We start from the raw sequence: 11959 nt of genomic DNA, 5'->3' as shown, positions 1-11959 counted from the left end.
GGGTGAATCGTCACTGGTGAGATGCGGGGTATCTGGTTTGTAGTTTGTAGTTTGTAGGGTGTGAGAGGAGGTCCTTTGGTAAATGGTATATTGCTCGGGAGATAATGATAGACGATAGACTTGTGTGTAGGATGTTTATAAGGCGTAGGGTGTAGGTCCGCGTATGGAGAATATATGGACGTAGAGGATCGGGGGCAAGATTAAGGTATTTAAGGAATCAAAGACAATAGGAACATCACATGCAGGACAATACTCAGTAAGCAAAGCCCGGAACTAGATTTGCATAAGTACATAAAAGCCCGGACTTGATATTATTTGCTATTCTAAAAGCTTCTCTGGGTTGCTCCTCGTACTTGGGGTCATGTTGCTTCCTCGTGATTGGTGGTATGATCACATTGTGCAGACCTACCTATCGACTTCGTATCTGATTGACAGCCATTGGACGAGTTCGTTGCTTTAAGAGATGTTGTGTTACCTTGGATGCCGGAGATTCTGGAAAGGGATATGGGTTGTGTACAAGGTCGAAGCTAATACTTTGAATACTATGGCTAAATGTATGTATACGAATCATCGCTCAAATGATTAGTGAAATAAGTGCAAGGAAATACCACCAAGCCCCCCAGCCGATAATCGGAACGAACAAAGAAAGCTATACATTGAAGAGTATAGGCACGGGACATCTCGGTCATGTATATGAGAATACCCATTGCATGACAGCCGTATGCAAGAGTGAAAATAGTGGACGAGACAAAAGAAACCAGCCACAGAAGGAAAAGACGTGCGTATGTAGCAGAAATAACAAGACAGATCCATACGGCCAAAATAAGATTCACGAGCTGCATTAGGTTTGAGAACCTCGAAGTGAAAGTGCATGCTACCATGACAAGAAGATGGAAGGACGAGATCGGAAAAGACACGTTGCTATACGGGGTATTCAATGAGAGAGACAGGAAGTCGAATCAAACAAGTCGGAAAAGGATCGATAGAAGCGTATAGGGACCAAGGCATGGTAACCCATCCAAAGACAAATCCGTCCTCATTTCCCACCCGGAGGCGGGGCCGTCGCACTACTGCTTGGTACGGTATCTCCAGGTGTTGGCAACTGCGGACTCGAGAGCGAGTCTAGGCTGTCGGGACTGCCGCTACCCCATGAATCCTCCCGCATGATTTGCGCAACATCTGGCAGGTGTGGCTTGGCTTCGTGGTGATCGGACTTATTAGCAGGGCGGGAGGTCGAGGGCGATGGGGGATCCACCTGTGGTGGTTCTTTGCGGTAGCCACCTTGCATCGGGCTGGCTGATGTGTCAACTGGCGAGGCGGGGCGAGGAGAGTCCAAGAAGCCGCGCCATTTGCGCCAGCCTTCAAAGTCAATTAGGGCTTGCATGCAGCCCCATTCTGTCACTTTCTGCTCAAGCCAAGGGAATCCGACGGGCTATTCGAGAAATGTTAGTATACCTTTTTGAGATGCAAATGGTCGCAGTAGGGATCCGACTTACCTTGGTCAGGAAATCGTTGCATCCAGCAGCTAATGCTTCATGTCTGTCACTTTGCAGACTGCTAGCTGTCAATGCGACGATAATGACTGGACTCCGGAACAGTGAAAGATCGGACAAAGTGTCCTCTTCACTGACCGTACGGTGAAGGCCGGGTCTTCTGTCCGCAGGAGATGTACTGGACGCGCTAAAGCGTCCAGAGGCTGTCTTGGGGAAGACACCAATACCATTTAAGCGCTCCAGGCGCCGGATCTCCTTGGTGGCTTCCAAACCGTTCATCACGGGCAGCTGGATGTCCATCAAGACCAAATGAAATCCACCCTGTCGCCATTTCCGCACTGCCTCTTCGCCGTTCATTGCACATTTCCAGCGCACTTTCAACCTTTTCATGAAGGCCTCCAAAAGCTTCTGGTTGATAATGTTATCCTCCACGATGAGGACATTGATTGGCGGAACGGTACCGTCAATCAACCCGCCAAACATAGCACCAGGTGAAGTGGCTGCTTTTGATTTTCGGACCACGCGTGGTGATGCAGTTGCCGGGGGAGTGTGTGATTTCACCTGCGGAGACTCTACCGGCGGTGCTGACGGTGGGGGTGTAGGCACTGCGGGAGCGGAGGGAGGCGGGATAGGTTGGGAATGAGGAGTAGCGCCGGTTTCTATGGATGTCAGTGGCCATGTGGAGCAAAAGCAAAGTAGTCTGGAAACGTACCCGTTATGCCAGGAGTTTGGGTATTCTGGTTATGAAGAATAGTGGGAGAATTTGTTTTGTGTCGTGTCAACGGAGGTCGTTGCTGATGCCGTGCCCTACGGCTTCCTGGAGATGGCAGTAGAGGAGGAGCAACACCAGTGTTGAGAATGGAAATCGACGGCGCAGTAGCCGCTGCTGATGCAGACCCCGAGTGTGCAGAGGGTGTGCCCGCATTCGCATTGACTGGCGGCATGAGAGGGAAGTAATCGCCATGCTCGCCGGGTTCCGAATGGTGCTGGTAGATCGAATGGCGCGGCGATGGCTTTGGGGTGCGCCGTGACGGTGCATCGATCACCAATGCTTCCTCGATTTTTTGTCCCCCAGGATAGTATGCATCGAGAATAGATGACAGGGCTTCCTCCGGGCTCAAAAGGCGCTCAGTGTGACCTGGTCGATTCGTACCCTCTCGTGGCGAAACCCGGATAGCGATGTCGGGCGAGTCAAAGCTTCTCCCTAGTGAGTTTCCGTACTTCATAATGACTTGGTCGCGTAGCTCATCCACCACCGCATCGTCTCTGCACGGCACCAAGGTGGCCGATCCACCGGGCCGTTTGACCCAAACCCGACGTGTGACCATCTCGTGAGGAACAAGGGGAGTGAAACCACTACCCTGGTCACCTGAAGAGAAAAGACTCGCGTCCAGTAGCCCGCTAATCAAGTGTTGCTGTGTCGCTGGAAGAAGAGATTGACGACGGATCGCAAGGCTCGGGCGCTTGCTTGATGGAGGAAAGTAGGAGGTAGAAGGTCGGCGATCATTCGTAGGCCACTCGACAACAGTATCCAAGGCTGGAGTCAATGGAGTCTCTGGTAGGATTGGAGTTTGAGCTTTCAAGTGGGTGGACTGGAAGGAGGTGGTATCGGAATGCGGAGGAGTCGATAACGGAGGGGTTTCGAGGGGAGACGGAGGATCGGCCGAGATAGGAGTCGGCAAGGAGGAATTATACGGCTCGGTCGACGGCGTACAATTGCGAGTCCCTGTGTGATGAGGTTGTTCCGAAGGCGTAGACACGGAAGAATTCAGTTCCTGGTTTGTCCCTGATAGGGGTTCCTTGACTTGGCGGTCGCGAGAAGAACCGATGTCCAAATTTGAAGATGCGATGCTGTCGGATCTGTTGGAGTCAAGAGGGCGCGAGGGGGTTTTCTGGTTGAAGTGGGCACTCGGATCCGCATCCGCTTTTGGAGATAATCGTCCAAGTAACTTCGCCTTCAGACGTGATATCCGTTCTGGCATCGTTGGGTCTTCATTTCTGACAAGTGGGAGAAACACAGGTTGTCGTTATTCTCCCGGATAAGGAAAATTTCGGAGTTTTCGTACTTTTCGACTTTTTCGTACTTTTCCGTCTATATAGCTTCAAAAGGCAAAGAGGTCAAAGGTCAAAGAAGTTGAGAGGGGAAACTGGGACTTGGGAGTCAGCTGGGTTAGTTGCTGATCTTCCGGCCAAGGAAAAAAGCTATGGCCTTTTAAGGCTAATGCTGGACTAACCTACAAAGGACTGGGGGGGGTTATTTGGGCATTTGGGGTAGACAAACACAAGACGATACAGGAGAATACATATATCACAAGATCATTAGGCATCTAGATTGCGGGGTTCTTTTCTGTTAGGCGAGGTGCATTTCAGCTCTACATATATACATAGCAGTATGCATAGGAGCCTTAAGCTTGGATATAGCAGTTTCATTCGCAGAACCTCCAGGGCTTGCGTGAACTGAGCATAGTTAAACCAACATGAAAACCATCTGATTCATATTCAACATAAATAGCTGAACATAAATGCCGATAACAGTATAGCCACTACACACAAAACGACCTAGATGGCACGCCCAGAACACCAGTGCTTAGCCAGAGACAGGGCCAGTGGGTTCTTAGGGTCACTGGAACATTCCGAAGAGCTGCATCTGCGGTTGCACACCCTAACAAGATATACCATCCATCTTGTCCTGTCGGTTGGGCGTAGAAGTTGACGTTGTCCTGGTTGCACACAACATATTTCCCATACAAAGTCCACACATTGCTTTGTGGTGCCGGTACGCTTGTGTTCGTGGCAACTGTGTTGTTACTTCCCTGTCCTCTCGGAATGGTAAATATGGCTGGACAAGCCATTAAGCCAGTATCGCTCAATCCCAACAAATTGGTGTCAGAGGCCACGCCGGCTGTCATGAATAGTATGTCAGACTCAGTGGTGGTTGTGGTTGTGGTATTGGTATTGGGGTGAGCAATTGGGACATCCGTCATGAGGACTCGGAGGTCAAGGCCTACAAAAAACTGCGAACTTGTTTGCTGCGCTTTGACAGTGACAGATCACCGATCTGGGCTTGACCTATTCGACCAATATTATTAGGTGGTGATCCATTCAAAGGTGGGAGATGTTTACCATCTGCATAGAAGACAGGCGTCGATGCTCTTGCCATATGCATACTTTGATAGATTACTGCCGTGTATCCAGAGTTTGATCAAGACGCATTCGAAATCACTTTCTATATATCTATGCCCCGGAGTGCCTTGCTATTCCCTTGAAAGCGCAGACAGACGAACCCAGGGCTGGCTTGGATATTACAGAATCCTTGATCTTCTCATCTTATACTTCGGTTAATTCTCCCCAAGGCCAAGACAAACTAGTTGTATCATGACTAGCGACGGAACCTTGGAATATCAATACACTGACTAACTGTTAACTGAAACATAGATCCCATCCGTGGTGCTCTGCAAGAAGAGGGTGTTGGAGATGAGGACGAAGAAAGGTAGATATGACACCCGTGGATCTCTTGGAAGGCACCACTCATTCTGAAATAGGAAGGAAGGGTCTGCCACAAGGTAAGAGCGTCCCTGGAGTTCTGTATAAGGAAGGAACGATAAGGAAAGCGAGCATAAAAGGAACTTCAAGTCCAGACATAGCAACCCCCAACCCCCATAGCTCAGATGGGAAGTGCCCCGGGCAGGGTAATGTTAGGTTGCGTGTTCGAATCACAGCTAGGTCGGGTTGAAGAACTGTGAGTCACGGGCTGACGACAGGGAGTACACCAACCCCATCTTGAAAAGGGGGCTCCCTGATGCCTCAACGTCCTGAGCGAGGCGCGTCCTAGCCGATGAGGAAACTGTCCCTAGCCTAGCTGTTGTGAAGATCCTTGGGGCCAATTTTTTTTCTTCTTCTACTTCGGGATCCCTTGAAGCTATTCACACTTTTGACCCACCACCCCACTGCTACGTCTCGTAAACAAAAAAAGACCAAAGTCTGACGACATCATCAATGAGCTGATACAGTACCGCAGTAATGCAAATATCTAGCGATTATCATAACGCAAAGTATAATATAGTTATTTCCTGCTTATATGCTGCCGTACTAGAGTACCGACATCGTTTGTCTATTTGCTCTCCTACAACGTAAGTACACAGCCCCAGCCCCCACCTTTCTAGGCTACATATAGCGCTGAGCCAGTGCCCAGTCGCTACTGTGTATGAATATAAAGAGTTGGAGTTTACCGCCCGCATGAGGGGGCCAAAATGCGGCTGAAACCAGGGCAAACATCATTCGGGATCGAACCTTGCCTTTCATTTTCTCCTCATTTGATGCTATCTCAAGCCCGGCAATGACAAAATGGCTACCAATATGACAGCAGCATGTCTGGATCCATCAGAAGCGTTCCGTTCTGTCCACACGCTCTCTCATTGCTTCCAGATCTTTGGTCACCAAGACAACGATTTCTTGAGCAGTGATGATTACAAGAGTCTTTTCGTGTATCCAAATGACACCTTCGGGCTTATGATTGACGACTGCATGAAACAGTATTGCCTCAAGCCCGATGCTGAACTACTTGGTTGCGCGGGAAATTCTAGTTTTGTCAACTCCCCTGGAATCGGATTAAGTACCTTACTTGACCCCTATTCATATGGCATGGTCATATCTCCTTTCCCACATTTCATGGCATCTGGTTGTGATTTTGTTAAATTGGACTTGAATGAGGATATCTCTGGCTCCGGTGAAATCCTCTCCTATCGCCCTTTGAATCTTGATTTCAGGAAACCACATGACTGATCGAGGTGATATAGATGATAATTGCATATATCATGCAGGCCCTGATTCTGTTCTATGTCTGGCTAGTCATCCAAGTCTTACAACTGGTTCACGTCTGCACACAACGTCTTTCTCGCAGCAAGCGAAGAAGCTAACAAATGCCCTCTGTCTCAAGAGATGCAACGCTCTCTCATCATGTGTCAATCATCAATTCTATTTCTGTCGACTTCCAGGAGTCCCAATGTTTCTTTGTCATCTCCATCCAGGCCGCCCTGTTTGTTGCCTTATCTGGCGATTCGAGTGTGCTAGGTGCAACTAACCTGACACAACTTCGAACAAATTTTGCAGAGGCCACAGGGATGTCATCAAAGTTTATCGTAAGAGTGGCCTTTGGCCTATGGATCTTGCACAGGTCTCATCTGGACTCGACATATATCTTGTTTTGGTCCGTGGCCAGTATTGTCATTTCAACAGTTGCGTTATTTAGCAAGACGTGGGAGCAGCCGAATATCACTGGGATCGATCAGATTTCCGACCTCGATTGTTTAGATAAATGTGGACACAACCCTCCACCCATCGTCTACTGCGCAACAGGCCCTATATCTATGTCTCCCTTCTTCCTTCACTTTGGTCCAGTGGATGTCTTCTATTTGGGGAGTGCTGGCTCTCCAAAAAATTATTTCTTACCATTGTTTCTTTCCAGCTTACTCCCGTGTCCAACATACTATTAAGCAAGCCCGAGAGTCCAGAACTGTCCGGATTCTCTCAAGGTTATGGACGGTGCTAGCGGAGATGTACCTTCTTGGCGTCAATATCACGTTCGTTCTCCCCGACATACTGCAATTCTCCCAGAGATCGTATTATGCCCCGACAGACTGGACTTTCGGTCAAATTATCGCAGTGACAATCTGGGTCCCAATGATTACCAGATACATATACTGGTCTATATGTACGTGATAGGACCTATGCAACCCTGCTTGATTTCTGATTACTGACCCCCAGCAAGTTGGCACCGATTCTTATTCTGCGACTCGGCTCTCGGGGCCCTTCCATATCGTACAAGAGGAGGTTAAAAGCGACTCGCCGCACTCGCCCGGTGGTGTACAACTGTATACCAACCTACAGTCCAACAGTGATTTAGAAATCCGGATAAGCTCGACCAGGTCCCGGACATGGAACTAATATCTCACCCGATATCTCTGTGGTGCGAGTGTATACCACTGTATTATTACTAGTTAGCACCCTTAAGCTATCGGTTCTAGAAATTATATCCGGACTAGAGACCTTCTAGGTAATAAAGTATGGATCCTATAATCCTAAGCGATTATAACTACCGTAATTCTAACTATCACACTACAGTGGTTCCACTAGTTCAACATAGTCTAAGACAGTCTCTCTAAGGTTTCCTGACCTTTCTCATCCAGATTCGGGTACTGTCTTAGATTACACATGTCCGTCCAAAATGCCTTAGCATTTTCGTGCGCCTCGCCATGTACGCTGAAGCGCTCCCGGAGCAACCTTTTCCATTCGACATCCATATCTGTAAATCCAAAAGAGGCCGAAACATACTCATACCAAATAGGAAAAAAGGCAGCGTATTCCCAGTCGAGTATACCAACAACCTTTCCGTTTTGGACCATGATATTTCCCAAATTGAGATCGCAATGAGTGAGCACATAGGGTCCGCACTCTGGTAAGCGCTTCTTCAAGTTCTCCAAAACTTGTTGAGGGAGATGGCGAAGGTTAAGGGCCAGGGCATCCCAGAGCTCTTGGTCAGAGTGAAACGGTCCGTGGGGTTCAAGATCGAAAAACAGTAAGCCCGGATAGCATGGACTTTGATCGACACACTGAATAGAGGCTGACGTGACGGATCGAAGTTGTTTTCGCACTTTGACGACTTGATCTGCGATATCTATCTTTTGGGGTTCTGACAAAGAAGGCCATGCCTCCTCGAGCGTTTGGCCACTAATACGTTCGTTCAAAATGAAGTATCGCCCATCGCGATCGACCCAGTCTCGTAGAACCTTTGGGACGGGGACGTCGGTATAAGTCGCCAGATGGTTTAATGTTTTGACTTCAACTTTTGATTTTGGACCCTCGTCTGGCCGATCTTTCAAAATCACATCTGAGCCGATGGACCAGACGCCCCGCGTAGATGCGCCGTAGAAGAGTTTGAGGTGGCTAGTATAATGGCACCGCTTTTCTTTGTCAAGTGTCCACCCGCATGCGATACAACCATTGTCGAGTGGTTCACCCATTGCGGATAGAGTCGATTTGTTGCAAGAGATGGATTTTAACAGAGGATTGAAAGGAGAATAAAGGGAAATTTTCAGAGGGGAGGCCCTTGCTCAGCACTGCATATTTTCGAGACCGACCGCCATTCAATTGGTGTCACAGGTCCCTTATAGTATCAGTTTCATATCAGTCCTCTTGTTTAACAAACTACTTATATCGTAAGCTTATAAGGCTTTTATTATATCGCTCGGCTTAGTCGATATTAAGCACTTAGTAGATAAGCAAATCATGTAAAGAAGTTTTACTTCTGGAGAACCTATAAGGTAGCTCCTAGGGGGGACTCTCTCCCCGTCCTATCATTTCGTTCTTTACTTTCTATATCTAGTAGCCACCCAAGGCATCACTTACTAGCCCTGGAGGGCTTAGCACTGCTTTGTAAAGCCCACTATAGGTAGGTTCTAAGTAGTAAGCGCTTATAATACTTATAAAAGTCGCTTTTGCTTCTCTTCGAAGATCTTTATCTACTATTAGTAGTAGGATTAAGGTTCATATTCTGGTAATAAATCTTATGATTCATAGTCAAACAGATGCAAACGTAGACATCAAATAGGGCACGTAGTCTATATAATAAAATATATTGTGTGCTCGAAATCAGCTGGGTGTTCTAGAACTTTGGAGGCCCCACGCCCAAGTGTCCAGGTGGATTCGACAAATTACGTAGACGCACACGTAGTCCACGGGTAAACGCACAACACGGTGAATTGCACTGTCTACAGTCAAGACATCGCTATCCTAGCATATAGACACCATCTCACATGTTTATTTTTCTTTCATGTACGGAGTAGAAAACAAGTGTTTCATCGGGATCAACAGACCCCGATTATAAACCCTATTCCAACATGATCATGGAGAATAGCACCTCAGCCATGAAGGAGCATAAAGGAAAGACACAGGATAACCACCCGCTAGAGCAAAAACCCAAAACCCCAAATCACAAAAATAAAAGTACCAAGAAGAGAAAGGACATGCAACACAGAACAGAAGGAGGCCATCAAGACATCACGTTAAAAGGAACCAAAAAAATACACACACACACACATCGAGGTTGGATCCGAAGGGTATCAAGGGGAAGGGAAAACAGATTTTGCGACAGAACAAATGACAAGGAACTCGGACAAAAAGAAGAGACATCATGCATACGGACCAGAGATCACAGAAGGATCAGATAGTTCGAGGGCGCAATGCCAGTATCTCCATTTTGCTTCCGAGCCTGCCACCATCGGCCGCTCACATCGGATACTTCCAAGATCTCGTGTTTGGCGAAGCTGATTTCATTGGCGTCTTCCGGGTTGGCGTCATATGAGTAGATCGCCTTGGCCCGGTAAGGGTATTCTGTTGGCTGGGGCACTTCGCCTACTTCTTGCTCGCCGTTACCCGGAGTCGAGGGATTGGGGGTACCGAAGCGAGGCGCAGAGGATGCTCGTTCGGCGCCGGGCGCGCCACCGGGGTATCCGGAGACGGGGGACGAGGTCTCGAAGCCGCCTAGTTGGGCGGAGGTGTACATCTGCGGGGTGTTGTTGGTTGCCACGGTATCTGGGCGGGCGCCGAATGTGCTGGACATGGGGCGACTGCCGCGGTAGGAGGGATCGCCCGGCTGTTCCTTGTTCAGGGCGAACGAGTCGATGAAGCCGCGGTGGGTGGCCTGGGGTGTGGAGCCGAAGTAGAAGATCCAGAGGATGATGATCATGGAAAGGAGAATGAAGCCTGCACCTGCGGCTTGCATGGAGGCTTGTTTTCCGTAGATCAGGTTGTTTGCGCTCGTGGATGTTAGGACAAGGCCACAGGCAAGGTAACCAACTATCTGGAGACATTGTCAGTACTAGAGTCTTGTAATGTTCTGCATTGAGGAGCCATCATACTGCGACGCCATAAACGTGGCCCGTGTCAGTGCCAAAGGTCGTGACGAGGCCCACAATGACACAAAACATGTATGAGATGGCCCACCATGAGTAGTTGGGATATTGGGTTTGCACGTCGGCGATGATAGATGAGATGAAAGCAATGAGCCATGCCAGCTAGAATTGTATGTTAGTCTATGTCGAGTCATGGAGGAGTAAGTCGAACGAACAATCGAAATCGAGATGGTCATGAGCGCGAATGGATCGCCTAGTATGTTGCTAGGCCGGAATTTCGCCATGTTGGATTTGCGGATTGGGTTAGGCTGTGGAATGGAATTGGTATGAAATAATCGAAGAAAAAGAGGGAATGGCGATGGGTGATGAGCGATGCGCTTGTATATAAGAGTTGTTGATTGCCGGGTCCTGAACGAGGCGGACGGGAAGGAGTGACTGCGGTTAGTTAGTGTGGGAACGACAGGTGTGACTGCATGTGGCAATGAAATAGAGCGATATAAAAGAAAGACATAGAAAGATAATAGGATTACAGTACCTAAAACCGGAGTGGGTTCAGAGACAATCCGTGGGGATGGTAAGAGGTTGGGAGTCAAAAGAAAAGAATCTCCTTGCAGAGAGAAAAAGACAGCACCAGGCTGGAAAAAGAAACAAGAGACAGAATCAATCAATAAAAAGAAAAGAATAAAAGAGTGGATAAGATTGACAGTTTGAAAGAGAGGAGGAGAGAGAGGGAAAGATAAAAAGGAGGAAAAGTGGCAGATACGCAGTGGAGTCCGGGCCCCCTGGAAATCGACGGTCTCGATTCTCTTTGGAAATTAAGGAAATTTCAATGGAAATTGCTTGGACTTGATCGGTTTGAGAATAGAATAAATAATTGGAGAATGATTCTAACTGTTTACATTAGTCTATTTACTTTTCCTCATTCTCTAAACATAAACAATGAAAATGAACTCGATCTGGAAATCTATAAATATCCGGTTAGTCACCTCCGCTTTGTGTCTTAGGTAGGTACCTGAGGTAGTATTCCATAGGCCATATTATGAGAGGCAATCTTCTTGATACCTTAAATCGGCCAAAATACCATCAATTCGGGCCTATGGCGCAGCGGTATGTTACCACCACTTCAAAGGTGTCCAATTCAATTACTAATGATCATCCAGGTAGCGCGTGAGATTCCAGACCTCAAGGTCATCCGTTCAAATCGGGTTGGGCTCAACTTTCTTTTCTTTTTTTCTTTTTTTGGTTTGGTGGGTTTGAAGCCAAAAAAAAAAAAAGAGAAAAACACCAAAAACTCCCCAGCCTTGGATAAGGCTATATTGTAGGACATATAATAGGTATGCTAACCTAAGTGTGTCGTCGCCTTGGTACGGAGGTCTTGCGGGTTACGAAGCCCTAGTGGCCGGTACCTAGGTAGCTTCGATAGTACACAACCTAGTTATGTAACGATTCGCCTAGCGTTGGCCAGATACCTTCGAACTCCTTAAAAAGAACTGAAAACAAGTATGTGAAGATTGCAGGGACAGAATTAACTATCTCGGCGCCGCGCTTAGACATCTC

The 11959-nt window shown here is 47.8% G+C and overlaps 5 protein-coding genes across 5 annotated transcripts; 1 reads left to right on the top strand and 4 right to left on the bottom strand.

The window, feature by feature from the left end:
* Positions 1-1036: 1036 nt before the first annotated feature.
* On the bottom strand, positions 1037-3475 carry N7525_004755 (response regulator; the record flags this gene model as incomplete). Its single annotated transcript, XM_002565504.2, has 3 exons — positions 1037-1432; positions 1497-2152; positions 2206-3475. The coding sequence occupies 3 exons, from the start codon at positions 3473-3475 to the stop codon at positions 1037-1039; spliced, it is 2322 nt and encodes a 773-aa protein (XP_002565550.2).
* A 561-nt stretch (positions 3476-4036) lies between these two features.
* N7525_004754 (uncharacterized protein) lies at positions 4037-4477 on the bottom strand (the record flags this gene model as incomplete). The annotated part of the gene is made up of 1 exon (XM_061213157.1): positions 4037-4477. The coding sequence occupies one exon, from the start codon at positions 4475-4477 to the stop codon at positions 4037-4039; it is 441 nt and encodes a 146-aa protein (XP_061070178.1).
* Positions 4478-5837: 1360 nt separating this feature from the next.
* On the top strand, positions 5838-6275 carry N7525_004753 (uncharacterized protein; the record flags this gene model as incomplete). The annotated part of the gene is made up of 1 exon (XM_002565505.2): positions 5838-6275. The coding sequence occupies one exon, from the start codon at positions 5838-5840 to the stop codon at positions 6273-6275; it is 438 nt and encodes a 145-aa protein (XP_002565551.2).
* Positions 6276-7636: 1361 nt separating this feature from the next.
* Positions 7637-8512, bottom strand: N7525_004752 (uncharacterized protein; the record flags this gene model as incomplete). Its single annotated transcript, XM_061213156.1, has 1 exon — positions 7637-8512. The coding sequence occupies one exon, from the start codon at positions 8510-8512 to the stop codon at positions 7637-7639; it is 876 nt and encodes a 291-aa protein (XP_061070177.1).
* A 1187-nt stretch (positions 8513-9699) lies between these two features.
* Positions 9700-10686, bottom strand: sho1 (osmosensor SHO1; the record flags this gene model as incomplete). Its single annotated transcript, XM_002565507.1, has 3 exons — positions 9700-10350; positions 10409-10564; positions 10618-10686. 3 exons carry the CDS (start codon positions 10684-10686, stop codon positions 9700-9702), a joined length of 876 nt encoding a protein of 291 aa, XP_002565553.1.
* Between the last annotated feature and the right edge of the window lie 1273 nt (positions 10687-11959).

The sequence above is a fragment of the Penicillium rubens genome, assembly GCF_028828025.1.
Source record: "Penicillium rubens strain IBT 27055 chromosome Unknown utg000002l_segment0_segment0, whole genome shotgun sequence".
Lineage (NCBI taxonomy): Eukaryota > Fungi > Ascomycota > Eurotiomycetes > Eurotiales > Aspergillaceae > Penicillium > Penicillium rubens.
The sequence above is the reverse complement of the archived record's forward strand: the minus strand, read 5'-3'. Positions and strand labels throughout refer to the sequence as shown.